This window comes from Phocoena sinus, chromosome 16 (assembly GCF_008692025.1).
Source record: "Phocoena sinus isolate mPhoSin1 chromosome 16, mPhoSin1.pri, whole genome shotgun sequence".
Taxonomy (NCBI): domain Eukaryota; kingdom Metazoa; phylum Chordata; class Mammalia; order Artiodactyla; family Phocoenidae; genus Phocoena; species Phocoena sinus.
Genome location: NC_045778.1, coordinates 80,832,337 through 80,847,781, shown reverse-complemented (window position 1 = coordinate 80,847,781; position 15,445 = coordinate 80,832,337). Strand labels below are relative to the sequence as shown.

The 15,445-nt window shown below is 54.9% G+C and overlaps 1 protein-coding gene across 5 annotated transcripts in view; it reads right to left on the bottom strand.

Annotated features, from left to right (window-relative positions):
- Positions 1-15,445, bottom strand: part of PTPRE (protein tyrosine phosphatase receptor type E) — a 165,809-nt gene that overhangs the window by 15,341 nt on the left and 135,023 nt on the right. For 4 of the 5 annotated variants that reach the window (XM_032607776.1, XM_032607777.1, XM_032607778.1 and 1 more), the window contains 5 exons: positions 11,267-11,343; positions 10,534-10,570; positions 8,625-8,722; positions 4,241-4,360; positions 2,811-2,974 (listed from right to left, as the gene is read on the bottom strand). In XM_032607776.1, coding sequence (XP_032463667.1) covers positions 2,811-2,974; positions 4,241-4,360; positions 8,625-8,722; positions 10,534-10,570; positions 11,267-11,343 — 496 coding nt within the window. The remainder of the gene's footprint in view (positions 1-2,810; positions 2,975-4,240; positions 4,361-8,624; positions 8,723-10,533; positions 10,571-11,266; positions 11,344-15,445) is intronic. The other variant, XM_032607775.1, reaches the window with a different exon arrangement.

Below are 15,445 nucleotides of genomic sequence, written 5' to 3'. Positions count from 1 at the left end.
TCGGGTTAGTTGGCTGAACGGGGCTTTCCCCCTCTGGCCCCTGCAGTCAAAGTGATCTTTTAAACGAAAAGGCTCACAACTTAATGAATGAAGTCCCCTACCCTGTTCCTCTTTTTGCGGGGAGGGTGGTACCGCTCTTTCCAGACCATTAGTCTCCAGAATGGTGCTAGGACAGACAGTGAAGCCCCTCGCCCTTGGAAGGACTCCCGCTCATAACACTGAGGGGAGGGGAAGCAGGCGAGACAGGAGAGGCCCCTTCGGGAGCCTTGGTTCTTTACAAACGCAAAGTAAGAGAAAGTCATCAGGTGCAGAGCCAGTTAAAGGCGCCCCACCCAACAGGGCAGTGGTAAGGACCAGGAAATAGAGGACTCGAGGCTGCCAGAGCCCGGGAGGCCCAGGTGCACGCGGGGCAGAGGGTAGGGGAGCATCTGGGAGCGGGGAAAGGGACGGTTCCAAGAGGAAAGGCCCCGGGCCCGGCGCTCTTTCCCTCCTGGGCCCTGGATGCTGGTGCAGAGCTCACAGCCCTAGCTAGAGACCCTCCCTGCTGTTTGTACAGGGACCGCAGGCAGGCAGTGGGTTCTTTTTAAGGGATTAAGGGGGAGACGTTGAGGGTGAGTGTGGGAGAGAGAAGGAAATCGAGAAACCTCCCACCCCCAGGCGATGCACATTCTGGAGCCGCAGGAGACCCCGTGAGAAGATGAATGTGGAGGAATGAGGAGGTCTGGTCCGCTCCCCCCGAGACCGGAGGCTGCCAGCCCACGGAAGCCTCTTCCTTGTTCCAGGGGGGGCTCTGGCTGGCCTGAACTCCTGGTGGGAACTGCTGTCACCACGTGACCCCCTGTAGGCAGTGCCCAGACCACCCAACTGCCTGCAGGGGAACTCAGCTCTGCGGGGAAGCAGACCCCGAGAGAAGGGCTTCCCTTCCACACACAAAAACGCGGGGGCAGAGCAGAGCACAGAGCAGCAGGGAGGGCCAGGACCTGCACTGGCGGCACGGAAATAAAGCATTACCCCGAGAGACTACTTCTGTGTTCAATGGCAAAGGCTGAGATTCACAGCCACAGGGGAACCAAGGATGGAAACCAAGATGAAGGGCAAATGCACCTGCCCGGGGCACCTGGGGTGAGGGAGAGGGGAGCAGGGGAGGGCCGCATACTGAGTTTTCGCACGCACGGTGGATCCAGAGGCAGCAGAAGAGAACAGCCCTGAACAGCTGCCCGCAGCTGCCCCTGATGCCACACAGAGGCTGCTGCTTCATCCCCTGCCCTCCAGAGCACAGCCGGTGGCCTCCTGCAGCTGACGGGAACTGAGCACATAGCTCCCTGCCAGCCGCTTCTCCAGCGGAGGGCCCTTCAAACTCTCCGCCCGATGACAAGCTGCCGGCGTCGACCCCCCACTGACTCGGCTATGCGGGCCCGCATCTCTGCGGGGTTTCTCAGAAATCCCCGTGCAGGAACCCAGGCCTGTGGCCCGGCTGTCCAGGCTTGAGGAGGAAGGGGCCTGCTCCCTGGGTGTCACGCTGACTGGACACTGGGTTTCCAGCTGTTAAAGACAGGGTCGTTCTGAGCATCACAGCCCTGCCAGGGGCAAAAGGCACCCGCACCTAGTGACACAGGTGCTCCGAACCTGCCACACGGTGTTCAGCAGAAATGGCATGCAGACCCTGGCTTCCAGGGCGTCTGAGACACAGGGGCTGCCGCCTCGAGGGGGCCAAGCGGGGCTCGACCATGTCCCACCCCCTCCAGTGCAGCTGCTGGGAGGAGCGTGCAGGGCCAGGTAACGGGACTCTTACAGGTGTCACCTCACCTGATGTGTAGTTGCGCAGATCCAGGATTCCATCCCCGGCCAGGACGCCAGGCGCTCCCCTCCGCCCCAGCGACCCCCAAACCTCCCAGCCTAGGCAATGAGGGGCACAGCAGAAGCCCCTGGGCTGGGGCAGAGAAAGGATCTGGCCAGCACCTTCGGGTTCTGACCGTGCATCCACCGAAGAGTGAGAAGCATGGCTGGGGAACGTTCTCATCTTTGTGCCTTTGTCTTAAAAAACAACACACGCACACGCCAGCCGGCCCCCCAGGAGTCCAAGGCCTTCTCATGACCGTGATTTTCGTGTTCGAAGCCGAACTGCATTTAGTCATGAGCTACGGAGGGGGTGGATTTGAGCCCTGACGCTATGGCTTGGGGAGCTCAGAGCAAATAAGAGCTCAGCGTGAGAACAACCAGAGGACGTCCCGGTATGCAGAGGCAGAGGGGAACATGCTCTGGGAGAAGCAATCACTTCATAACCTGCTCTTCCATCACCTTTGCTGCGGCTGTAACCACAGCCGCAGCAACTTACACGGAAACGGTGCTCAGCGGCACGCGAAGCCCACTCCCAGAGGTGAGTCCCAGCCCCTCCGAGGCTGTCCTCCCCGTTCCAGACGCGGAGACCTCTGCTGAGAGAGGTCAGGCGGACCCCCTACAGAAGTGCGGTTTCCATCTCCATTCCTGGAGGTGACCTGAGGGTCCCTGGGGGGTGAATGGCAGAGTTCCATCCCCACCATCAACCTGGGCCTCCCGGCTCGGTGTGGTTCCGACATTAGGCTTTCCCCCCCGGTGGCACTGAGGAAAGGGCTCTGCCGCCCCGGATGGGGAATATCCCTCCGGCTCTTGCCCTGAGGGATTCTCCGAGCTGCACCCGGTATCCGGGAGGTGCCTTCACATTGCCCCTGCTGACCCTCTGCCCACCCGGCTCTCCGTCCCCTGGTGATTTTCCCACGAGGGCCTGAGTCCTCCCTGGAGGGCCCGCCCTGTGGCCCCTGCTCCGCACGTACCTACAGTGGACCACAATGGGCCCGGCGTGCGTGGGGTTGAGTGTCCTCACTTTTTTCAGGAACTTGAGCATCCCGATGGGGGTGAAAGGCACTCCGAAGTCGGGCCAGCTGGTGAAGTGCAGCTGGCAGACGAGCCGAGGGGCTTTGCAGCCGTCGGGGAGCTGCTGCAGGGATGCACGGAGGTGTGAGCAGGTGGGGCGGCCCCTACGCCTCCCCAGCGTCACGCTCTGAGAATGCTTGCTTGGGGTCCCCCTCTGCCATCCAGGTGTGGGCAGCCATGGGTACGGGTGCAGGGAGGGGCCCGTCAGTGAAGGCTGGACACCAGAGTGAAAGACCCTGATTCTTACTGCCGGCTCTGGACACAGCACCGTGGCAGCAGGGGCAGCAGAGCGGGACCCACGGTCACCTGTCCCAGGACCAGGCCAGGCCAGGCCCCAGACAGCCAGATACATCCCTACAGATGGCCCTAGGGCTCACGGACCCCGCTGGGAAGCAGGGTGGCTGCATCCCGGTGGGCTTAGCTTTTATGCCTGTGTAACTACCAACGGCAGAAGCTTTCACGCTCATAAGCGTCTTAATTTTCGGGGACAAGACGTGGTTGGCCCTCGGGAGACCCCCCACCCCATGCCCCAAAGCCGCTCTCAGAGTTTATTACCCAGAACCCAGGTTTGGTTCTCTGCCCAAAGCCACAGAAAGTTATACGGTGTATTGGGAAGTGTGTGTGTGTGTGTGTGTGTGTGTGTGTGTGTGTGTGTGTGTGTGTGTGTGTGTGTTTTGAGGAGGCAAGCAGGCCGGGGATAGTAAGAACGATGAAGCTCATCCTCTTTCCTTCTTTGCTGTGGTTTCTCGGGACCTCAGACTCTTATTTTGTAATCTAACTACACCCCTCACTCTATCTTTGATTCCTGATGACACGACCTTCTGTCTTTTCTGGGTTTTTTAAATCTCTTAAACCTCTACTTCATCTGCCTTGCATACAGGTATCTTTATTGAAGACTGCCTTAAATCCTTTCTGGGAAGGAAGGATTAGCAGGAAATCAGTGGGAAAACTAATGAGGTGTTTCAGATATCATTTTGAAACTGCTAAAAAAACCTCACCTCACCATTCCAGCATGTGAAATGACACTGTGTCACTGAGTGGGGACCCCCATGGCCCTCCCACTGACTCGACTTCCTCCACCCAGAAAGGTCCCTGGGAGCCGGGAACATCCGGCACTGACTCAAGGCCCACGTGCACCTGTCTGCCATCTGCCCTGTAGACTCACCGCCTGGGCCCACTAACGACCGTCCCACATCCCCGCCCGGCACTTCCTCCCGCCTCATCCTCCACTCGTGAGAGCCGCGGGCAAAGCGCTTCCTATTATAAACGTAGACGGGTATTTACTCCCTACCCTGCTTCTCCAGAAAAGTCCAGGATGTAACGTGCTTACGGACTGAATGCAGAACTTCCGGATGGTGTAATCCACCAGGACCACGCAATCCTCCACACACACCCGGATGCTTCCGTAGGTCCAGCAGCCCTGGTCCGGCCAGTACTGATAGCACTTCTCCTGCGTGGAACAAATGAACAGAAACAATAGGTCTGTGGGGACCTATGAGCACCTCGTTGCCCCCTCCTTGGCCATGGCCACAAGGCCTCACACACACCAGCTTCCTGTGAAACAGTCCTCAGCTGGGGAAGTGTGTTTCCATCTTATCAATGGGGAAACTGAGGCCACACAGCTGATGAATGGGCAGGGCTGAGACCAGGATCGGACCATTTCCAGTTCATGTCTCATTCACTCATCCACTCGCTAACCCCACACATCAACCGAAGAGCTGGGGACCAGAGCAGAAGTGGCCTCACCTGGGAGGGGCCGCCCTAAGCCCCGGAGGATCACGTGCTCCCCAAACACTTCCCGTCGCATTCAGCGGGGCGTTTTTCCTGCCCAGCACTAAGGACAAACTAAATTTGCATCCCGCCCGTCCTCTGTGGGAGAGTCATGAGCCTGTGGTCAGCTGAACGTTCCTAACTTTTCTCCAGCCGGGAGGAGCCCGATGTGGGAATTTGCGGAGCGGGCACGTGGTCACAGAGAGGCCCTTCCTTTGCCTTCCCTCCCCCGGAACTACCAAAGGGCCACACGAGAGGGTGGGGATGGGGCCTCCGGCCCCCGATCCCAGGTTGTCCTCCTACAAGGAGGACCTGAAGGCATGAGGCCCGCCTAAGGGGGAGACACCGGCTCCACAGCCACGGGAGAGGCCCTGGGGTCAGCAAGCCGTTTACCCTGGAAACTGCCCACAGGGCACAGCTGTCGAGTCACTGATAATCTTATAAAACAAGAGTCAGCTGGTATTCACCAGCGCCCAGAGCTTGTGTGATGACACCCACCAGACAACTTCCCCTCTTCGGCCCGGGCCCGGGTGACTCGGAAGGGGCCCCGAGGAGAAACCAAGCCCTGAAGGTCCTGGTTCAGGACAGTCTTGGCCTCCTAGGGACCCTCCAGAGATTCTCACCTTGACAAACTCTCACTCGGGGACCCGAGGGCTATTTCTCAGGCCGCCAGAGGGCTCAGTGTGTGCACTGTTTCCACGCCCTCGGCCTCGCGTCTACAAGGCTCCCGTCTACATGGCGGGTGCCGTCCCCTCCCTCCCATCAGCTCATGAGACGCCAGAGCAGCTACATTTCGCAACATCAAGTCAGGACGTTGAAGCCAGGGAGACCACAACAGAAGTGTGAGCGATTAAGAAAAAGGGAACCCTACTGAGAAACGATTTCATCTGAAACGGGGAAAATCAAGACACAGAAGCAGGCCAGCTCTGAGTCACAGAGACAGAAAAACGCAGTAGGATCTTTCTGTAGAGAAAGATGGAGGGAAAATGTCAAGTAACGTAGCAACAGGATCACTGATGGGGGAGCTGGGGGCGTCTTCTGAGTCCCACCGCCTCTGCACTGGTCTCGTTGTGTCTCATGTTTATAAACGAGCCCCCAGAAGCCTGGTCCCAGGGGACAGCTGGTCCCAGGGGACACGGGGCTCCAGGTCAGCCTCCTCTTCTAGGGCCAGGTCCTGCCACAGCACCTGCCCAGAGCGTGGGGACACCTCCTGTGCAGCCCCCCTCCCCCCCGCCCCGGGGCTGTGTCCCTGCCCCGGAACCCCCTGCTTCCTCCCCTTTCTGGCCAGAGAGGAAGACCAGGGCAGGATTCACACAGAGAAGGCTGGCCCTCTCCAGCCCCGTCCCAGCTCCCTGGAAAACAAAAGAAAACCCCTCTCCTGTCCCCGACCCAAAAGTGTGTGTGGAGCCTCTTCCAGTGCTTTCTTTTTTTTTTTTTCATCTTTATTGGAGTATAATTGCTTTACAATGGTGTGTTAGTTTCTGCTTTATAACAAAGTGAATCAGTTATACATATACATATGTTCCCATATCTCTTCCCTCTTACGTCTCCCTCCCTCCCACCCTCCCTATCCCACCCCTCTAGGTGGTCACAGAGCACAGAGCTGATCTCCCTGTGCTATGCGGCTGCTTCCCACTAGCTATCTACCTTACGTTTGGTAGTGTATATACCGTCCATGCCTCTCTCGCGCTTTGTCACAGCTCACCCTTCCCCCTCCCCATATCCTCAAGTCCATTCTCTAGTAGGTCTGTGTCTTTATTCCTGTTTTACCCCTAGGTTCTTCATGACATTTTTTCCCCTTAAATTCCATATATGTGCGTTAGCATACGGTATTTGTCTTTCTCTTTCTGACTTACTTCACTCTGTATGACAGACTCTAGGTCTATCCACCTCATTACAAATAGCTCAATTTCGTTTCTTTTATGGCTGAGTAATATTCCATTGTATGCACAACCTGCCAAGCCTGAATCAGGAAGAAATAGAAAATATGAACAGGCCAATCACAAGCACTGAAATTGAAACTGATTAAAAATCTTCCAACAAACAAAAGCCCAGGACCAGATGGCTTCACAGGCCAATTCTAACAAACATTTAGAGAAGAGCGAACACCCATCCTCCTCAAACTCTTGCAAAATATAGCAGAGGGAGGAGCACTCCCAAACACTTTCTACGAGGCCACCATCACCCTGATACCAGAACTAGACAAAGATGTCACAAAGAAAGAAAACTACAGGCCGGTATCACTGATGAACATAGATGCAAAAATCCGGTGCTTTTTTGGGCGGAACAAATTAGTGATGGTGGTGGCCGCTAGGGCTGCCCCGCCTGCCGCCTGGCCTCCCCACCCCTGCCCCAGCTGAGCTCCCCACGGCCTGTCACTTCCATCTCAACCGGCAGCCCCACCCTCCAGCCCGGGCCCCAGCCAAGCTGCCTGGGCTTCGCTGGGGACAGGCCAGCCAGCCCCAGGCCAGCGCGTGATGATGGAGCACAGGGCGCGGGGTCGGGGGAATCAGTGCCTCTGGGCCCGTGCCTGGCCGAGTGCCGGGACGCGCAGACCCTGGGAAGAGGCCAGCAGGACGGACGTCTCTCGCCAGACCGGGTCTTCCTCTTGGCCTGCTTGCGCCCACCCTCGTGCTGGCCCTCACGCTGCAATCTGCGAGAAGAACAGTCTCCCTGCCGCCAGCGTCCGTGCCTCCAGCTCCCAGTTCTTTCCTTCTGGAGAGCGAGCGAGAGCTCACTTCCTAAAGCACAGGCCCCTGCTTACTGCTGAGAAACCCGCCGAGGCCCTCCACTGCCCACCCGTCTCAGCCCGACGTTCAAGCCCCAAGCCCCGGTTCCCTGGTGCATTTGTAGCCGCTCTCTCCCCCGTGTGGGCGTCCTGGTTCTGGGTCCAGCACATTGCTCCCGGCCTCGCGAACACACCTCCCCGCCCCAGTGCCTCTCTCCAGCTGCGTCCGATGCAGGCCCTCCCCGCACCAGCCCAGTCTTTGAGCAGCGACACCATCACCCCCTAAATGAGCCCTCCTGCCCCGGTCCTAGCCCAGCACCCACGGGGCCCGCCCCTCCTCTCCTCCACACCTCCAGAGCCACAATCATGCTGTGTTCCGGTTTATCCTACAGGGGTCTGCGTCCCTTTGGCTAAAAAGTGAGTGACTCCCAGACACGAGAATGCCCCGGCGTCTCTGCACCCTCAGCCTGGCCTTGCCTTCCCGGTGGCCCATCCCTCCCGGGCCACCGCTGTCCCCGTTATTCTCCTCTATATTTTCTGTCACCTCCTGACATAATCTACATTCACGTGCTCTCCGTTTGGCGCCAGCCCCCGTCCGTGGAATAGAAATTGCGTGAGGGGTCTGTCGGGCGGCTGACTACATGCACCCCACCTGGGGCAGCCCTGTCCAGGAGACAGAGGCCAACGTGTACCTGTCCCCGTAGGAAATGAACCAGCTTAACCTAGAGATTTCAAGTTCTTATAATGTACATGCATTACATAATTAGCATAATTAGAAACAGCTCATTAAACACACTGACACGACAAATCAGTATTACTTCAATACGCCTTGTTTTTTCAAATGCATTTCTCTGGTCTGAGTAATACGCAGGAAATCATTTTTTTTATGGTCTGAGGCTCCACACATCATGTGTCCAACATACTAAAGATCTCTATATTAAAATCCATCGCTCCCACCATGGAGTAGCCCACCAGGGATGACCCTTAGCTGAAAGAAGAAGATTCTGCATCATTTTCACATCAGTCTAAGACAGTGAGATCCTTGGAACACAGAGAATTTATTTCAAAATAAAAATGCTGTGAGCCACTGGGTGTTTTTTCTCTTCTGCAGTGATAAGCGGCGGGGGGGCGGGAGAGAAAGGAACAGGAAGTGGTAAGCATACCCCCAGCGAAGCAGCTGAGAAGAAGGCGCCGGTGACTCAGAGGCTGGGCTTACCTCTTTCCTTTCTTTCAGGTTCGTCAACATGACGATGGTTGCAGACTTCTGCTCCCAGATCATCCTCCAGAAGTCATTCACTGTCTCCTGCTTAGGGCCTGTGAGCAGACGATGGTCCCAAAGTCAGACCGAGAGGTCGCTGCGAGCCCTAGGCCTGTGGCCCTGGCCCTCAGGCCCCGGGAACGGCTTCCCCACCCGCCCTGAGGAAGGGGGTGATGGGCCTGCTGGTCCATTTCACACCCTACAGAGTCCCAGAACCGGAGTAGGCGGCAGCCTCCCCATTCCCCATTCTGTCCTACCACTCCCCCCCGCCGATGTCCCGCTGGGGCTGGGAAATCCTCGGGAGCTAAGTAAGACCCGGTTGGGTGATGATCTCCCTGGGCCATAAGGCTATTCAAATGGGAGCTGGGGTTCAAGCTGCCTGTCAAAGCGGTTTGTGGCCACTGGGGTGCTTGTCAAAGCCTGAGAATATGACCCTCCATCCAGAACTGCTGAAGCAGAGTGTGTGTGTGTGTGTGTGTGTGTGTGTGTGTGTGTGTGTGTGTGTGTGACAGAGAGAGAGAGAGAGACTGCAGGCTGACTGACCCACGTGCCATGTCTAACCCCCATTCCTCTGAAAACATCTCATCTTCTGGCTGCCCTGACAGCCAGTAACGCTGTCCAGTGAGATGTGGGTTGAAGTCCCTGCGGAGGGGATCTGAACAAAAGATAAAGTGTCCTTGGAAGAAAGTCCTCTGACCATTGCCCTCTTTCCTGCCTGATTAGGGACACAGTGCCTCGAGGTGCAGAAGGCCATGTTGTGACCCTGAGGATGAGACCACGGAGGGTGGAGAGGTATAAAAGAGGCCCCTCTCCCCTGAGCTGCCGCCCCAGCCCTGCGCTGCTTCCCCTGGATGTCTGCTTATAAGAACGAAAAAGACATTTCAATTGGTGTCAGCTAGTGTTTGTCAGGTTTTCTGACATTTAAAGCTGGGCCTATTCCTGATGGACGGTGGGCGTATGTGTATCTCCCTATTTTTCAGGGAATGTGCATTTAAGATGTTGATCTACACTGAATTTTGGGACCCGCAGCTCTAAAGACTTGCTGAGGAGTCAGGACGTCCAGGAAACCTAGTTTTAGCTCCAATGACACCCAACCTCACCAGTACTGGCTCCTGGGGATGCAAGCCCTGGGCAGATGGGAGATGCTGGATTGAAAGTAATCCCCAAACCCGACAACTTGGAAGCCACATAGAGCTTAGCCAGCCGAGGGAGATTCAAGGTTTTCTAACGCAAGTATCGACATGCTGAAGTGGCAACCCAGACCACTGGGTGTCTGGGTTTAAATCATGCAGGTGTGGAAACAGATCGTGTGTCTTTCTGCACATACGCATCGTCTGGCTGCACATCTAACACGCCTGTTGTATGACAGACGCCCGCAAATGCTCCATGTCTGTCTGCCCTGACCACAGACGGGGGGCGTATGCTCTCAGAGGTTCTAACTCTTCTGCTCCTTTGAAACCCTGCTCCTAGGAGGAGTTTCATCACCTCACAGTGTAATGCTTCTCAAACTCTACTGAGCAGAATGACCTGGGAACGCTGGCCAAAATGCAAATTCAGGGACAGCAGCAGGCTGGGGGTGGGGCCTGAGCTGCTGCATTTCTGACCAGCTCGCAGGGGATGGGACACTCCTGGCCAGTGAAGCAGACACAGTGAGTGGCAGTGCTGTGTGAGATTCATGACAGCTTTGAACTCTGTGCTTCGGGAAAGGCTAGACGGACTCTGATCAGCTACGTAAATGGAGCAGCACACACACGTACAAAAAGCCGACATAAACCCTCAGGATGGTTGGTACCGGATAAAGAAGCAATCACCTTCCATGTCATTTTACCAAAATCATGTTCAGAAAGTAACTTAACAAAGAGCTTACCTTGAGCTGCGATGAATTTATTCTTCTCTTTATAACCCTAGAAAAATAAAATCAGATTTATAATTTTTCAAAATTATCGTTGTGGAAGGATTTTGTTGTTGTTACGAAAATAACACGTATCCGTCGTGAAGAATTTGGAAAACACAGAAAAGTACGAAGAAAACTCGCCAGGAATTCCAGAAATAACATGCTATTTTTGTATATCCCTCTCCAGTATTTTTTCTGTGAATACTTTCCCAGACACACACACAAGCAGAAACACAGACACACACGTATATATGTATATATATATATATATATATATATATATATATATATATTTAAATTGGTTAATATGTACGCATTCTCTTATACTGAGTTTTTATGATAATTTAAAATTTCTATTAAATGATCTTTTAAGGTTCAACTAACATGGATTCTTAATAATCCATTGTGTATGATTTTACCACAATTTATTTAACTGGTTTGGTCAGTGATATAAATAATGCTGTAATGGACATCCTCAGGGCTTATCTGCATCTTAAGAACAAACCCCCGACACAGGTGTTAATTCAAAAGGCCCAGCACTTCCATGCTCTGTGCTGTAACCAGTGTGGCCACTGCTCTCAGGAAAGTTGTGACAATTTGCATCTGTGGCCCCAGAGAAGAAAGTGTCCAACGGTCATGATTCACACTCAACCCCCAATGGTCCAGGCATGAGTGTCATGCTGGGTGGGGGGCTGGGCGTACTTACATCTATGTATGAAGCATTGATGTAGTCTGAACATGGGGTTCCGTCCACCTGGCTTAAAATTACCCTGGAATGGTCATCTGCAAAAAAACCCAACACAAAAACCATGACATTAGGACAAGGGAATGACAGGCACAGTATTAAACACTACAAAGGACATAACCATGGTGATCACGGGACAGAAGGGACATTCTTCTTAAACATTCCCACGAGATCCTCAGTGCCCTGAGGTCGGGGATGCACCTGTTATACCTCAGCACTGAGGACAAGCCAGGCCTCAAACAGGAGCTCAATACAACCTGTGGGATGATGACAGGTAAGAATTTCAGGGTCCAGGAGTCGGTCTGCTGAACCATCACGTAGACACAGCAGAACGTGCGGGACCCCTACAGTGTGATGGCAATATCCTCTGAACCCCAAACCAGGCCCCAGTACTGACCAGTGAGGGTACCCTCAGGACCACTTCCGGGGTCCAGTCTCCCAGGCTTTCCAGGAGGAGCACAACTCTGCCTCTGGACACACGGACACAAGGCTCTGGGGTTTGGGACTCCAGACCCCAGTCCTCATGTTCAGGTCTGCCCCAGAGCAGAAAGGTAAGCCACACTCACACGGACTGCCTGGGCAGGATGGGCCACTGTCTGGAGGATTCTGGTCTGTGGTACAAGTGGTTTTCCAGTGTGGGAGGGCCGAACAGGGAGGGCTGTGTGTGTGTGTGTGTGTGTGTGTGGTGTGTACTTGTGGGGTGTATAGTGGTGTGTCTTGTATACAGTGTGTGTAATGTGTGTTGTATTTATGTGAGTGTGGTGTATATATGTGTTTGTGGTGTGTATGAGTATGCTTGTGGTATGTTTTTGTGTGTACACACATGTTGAAGAGTTTTCAACCAGGGCCCTATGTGACCTACGTGGGTCCAGGTCACTTCTGCCTTCATGGGCCCCTTTCTCCAAAAGAAAAAAATTACACATTTTACTTGACAACTGTATTAGCAGTTGGTATAAAGATGAGTGTGAGGGGCTTCCCTGGTGGCACAGTGGTTAAGAATCCGCCTGCCAAGGCAGGGGACACGGGTTTGAGCCCTGGTCCAGGAAGATCCCACATGCCGCGGAGGAACTAAGCCCGTGCTCCACAACTACTGAGCCTGCGCTCTAGAGCCCGCGAGCCACAACTACTGAAGCCCGCGCGCCTAGAGACCGTGCTCCACAACAAGAGAAGCCACCGCAATGAGAAGCCCGCGCACCGCAACGAAGAGTAGCCCCCGCTCGCCGCAACTAGAGAAAACCCGCGCGCAGCAACAAACACCCAACGCAGCCAAAAATAAATAAAATAAATAAATATATTTATTTAAAAAAAAAAACAAACGTGAGTGTGAACCAGGCTGGATTAGGTATATATTTTCTTCTGATTCACACAGAAATTAGATGGTTTTATGGGTCCCTACAGGTGGTGTGGCCCCAGCCCTGGGTCTCCCCACTGGTGTGTAAGCGGCCGGCCACTCCCAGGAGTAGAAATATGAAGGATGCCCAGACTCGGCCCAGGGCCCGGGGATCAAGCTGCTTCCGCGTTTATCATGCCGCGCTGGGCACAGCACATGGTGGGTACTTTGTATGTATTTACTCATTAATTATTGAATAGTTCCACGTCCTGGCCCCTGCTTTGTCCCCTCCTAGTCACAGGCTGTACGTCTCCCATTTACATGGAAGGAAGCTGGGTTGACTGCGAGCTGTCTGGACACTGTACCACTGCTGCTAGCGAGCACAGCCAGTGCAGCTCTCAGGGTCAGTCACGGCCCACACGGGGCTGTCAGGGTGCCCAGCCTCAAACTCACAGCCCACAAAGGCTCGGCCGTGAGACCCTTCTGCTCAGGGGCTGACAGCCCTGAGGCAGAAATAGCTCTGGCTGAACACGTATAAAGCTAGTTGAACATAATTTGGACCCATTTACCCTTTTGAGGACAGCTATAGAAAGCAGGGGGTAAAAAATAGCGTTCTGGTTAGATTTAGCGTCTTGCAGTTCTAAGAGCTTCCTGTCTTTTTACTCTAAAAAGTCGCACTACTCTTTCAAAACGCTATTTCCTAACATTACCAGGTGTTGGCGTTTTTTTTCCAGAAAAGAGGATGCTCTCTTGCTACCGGCCGTGGAGCCCTTGGAACATGCAGCCTCTCGGCACGCCTGGCACCTTGACCTCTGTCCTCAGGGCTCCCTAGAGCCACATCCAGGACTGGGCTCCTGCCCCAGGGGCACCTCATAAATCTGATACAGTTACAGCCAATCTCTGCTTGGGGAAGAGGGCGAGGCGCAGGGAAGGTGTACCGGACTGAGGGCCTTGGGCCCCCGCCCCTCTCCCTGCCCGTTGACCCTGACCTCAACCTGAGTAAGAGAAGCGTCTCCCAGCCTTGGGGTGGGGAGAGCAGGCCTGGGAGCCCCCTGCACGATATCCCCGTGATCCAGCTGCCCCAGGGCATCTCTGGCCAACTGCTCAGTTTAATCAGATATGCTTCTCCTATGTCTGGCTGATGCCAAACGCCAGATGCCACCCAGCTGGCCGTCTCCAGGGCCCACCCCGAGTATCTCCAGGCCACTGCTCCGTAAACGCATCCTCCCACCAACGTGAAACACTCACATTCTGGCAGAGGTCCCGTGGGCCCTTGGGGATGGCCAGCGCCCTCAGTTACCTCTGACGTGGCACTCCTGGGCCAGGAGGGGCTGAGGCAGGACCCACATTTTCCTACCTGCAGGAAAGGCCAACTCACTTCCACAGTACAAGCTGGAGGACACGGCTTAGAGATGCTGTGCCGGACCAGGTCCTGCTGGTCCCCGCTGGTGATCCTCTGGGGGGGGCGGTGCCCACTCCCCCAGCCATCACATCTGGGAGCAGTGGTGGGTGCAGGTAATTCCTACACCTGGCTGCTAATTCCGCCCGGTTGAGCTCCCACCCAAACTACTCTTAATCAGCAAAGTAATCGTTAGCTTTAAAAGATACAGTGTTCAGTGAGTGATAAGGACAGGAATGCAGGTGAGGAACCTGGGAAAGGGCTTTGGCGCTGAGTGGGTCCTCCACGTGGACGTTCTGCAGTCAACGCATCAAGTAATTAATTCAACTAATACTAGATGCTAACTTCCAAATATCCCGATTTTTATTCGACCAACAACATTCCAAAGACCCCCAACCTCCTGCACGGTTTTCCTTTCCCTTGAGCTATTCAAGCCGCGAAACTTGCCTCCGATGAACCTCACCCAATCTAACAGCAAGTCCTCTCAACGTGATCATTGCAGTGTGTGCCGAACCTGACCCTGGTCCAAGCCACCCTCTCAGCTCGGCTGTGTGACCACAGTGGCCTCCTGACCCGTCTCCCTGGTGCCCCCTTGGCTGCCTCTACAAATATGTGTTGGATGGCAGACTACTTAGTTAATTTCTCTGGCTTTAGTTGAGCCAGGCTCATGGTGGGCTCTACAGAAAACACCCACAAAAAAAACCCAAACAAAACCACAAATTAATCCTACGCACGTAAGATGGGAAAGAATTGTTTCTATCAAGTGCCAATAATCCAGACACCACACAGATGAGGCGGACCACAGCTTCTCCTACCTACAGAGCAGCCGGACTCAATTCTAACCCTAAAAATGCAACCAGGAGCCGACACGCCGAGGCCCAGCACAGACCAGCTTGCTCCACCCCACGGAAGCACCGCCTCAGAAGGGAGGTGTTCCCTGGGATGCCAGGAGGCCTTGGTTTGGGGTTCAAACGTGAACTCCCTGGAGTTTTTTGAGGCTGCCCTTCTGTTAGCCCGATGGCAAAGCCAACAGGTGGGTCCAGGTTGGAGGAAGGATGTCGCAAACCTCCCGGGCCAGCTTCCACAAAGGCAGCTTGGAACTCTGGGTGTCTGTCTTGGCACCGAGGCCAAGGCGCAGCCCATCCAGCAACGCCCCTGGACAGGTGTGTCTGCTCCCCGGCCCCCCACCCCCTGGAGGCCGCCCTCCCCAGCCCATGGCCACCTTTAGCTGTGGTGGTAAAGATCCAGTTACTTCTAAGCCTTCCCACCAAGCTGCCAATGTCAGACAGCTCTCTTATTCTGCCACTTCTGTCCTTGGTACAGGAGGCTTGTTGCTGGTGGCAGAAGCACTGCGTCCAAGACGGGAGATGCCCAGGGCCACCAGCTGCCCGAGACCCAGGCACAATGTGGG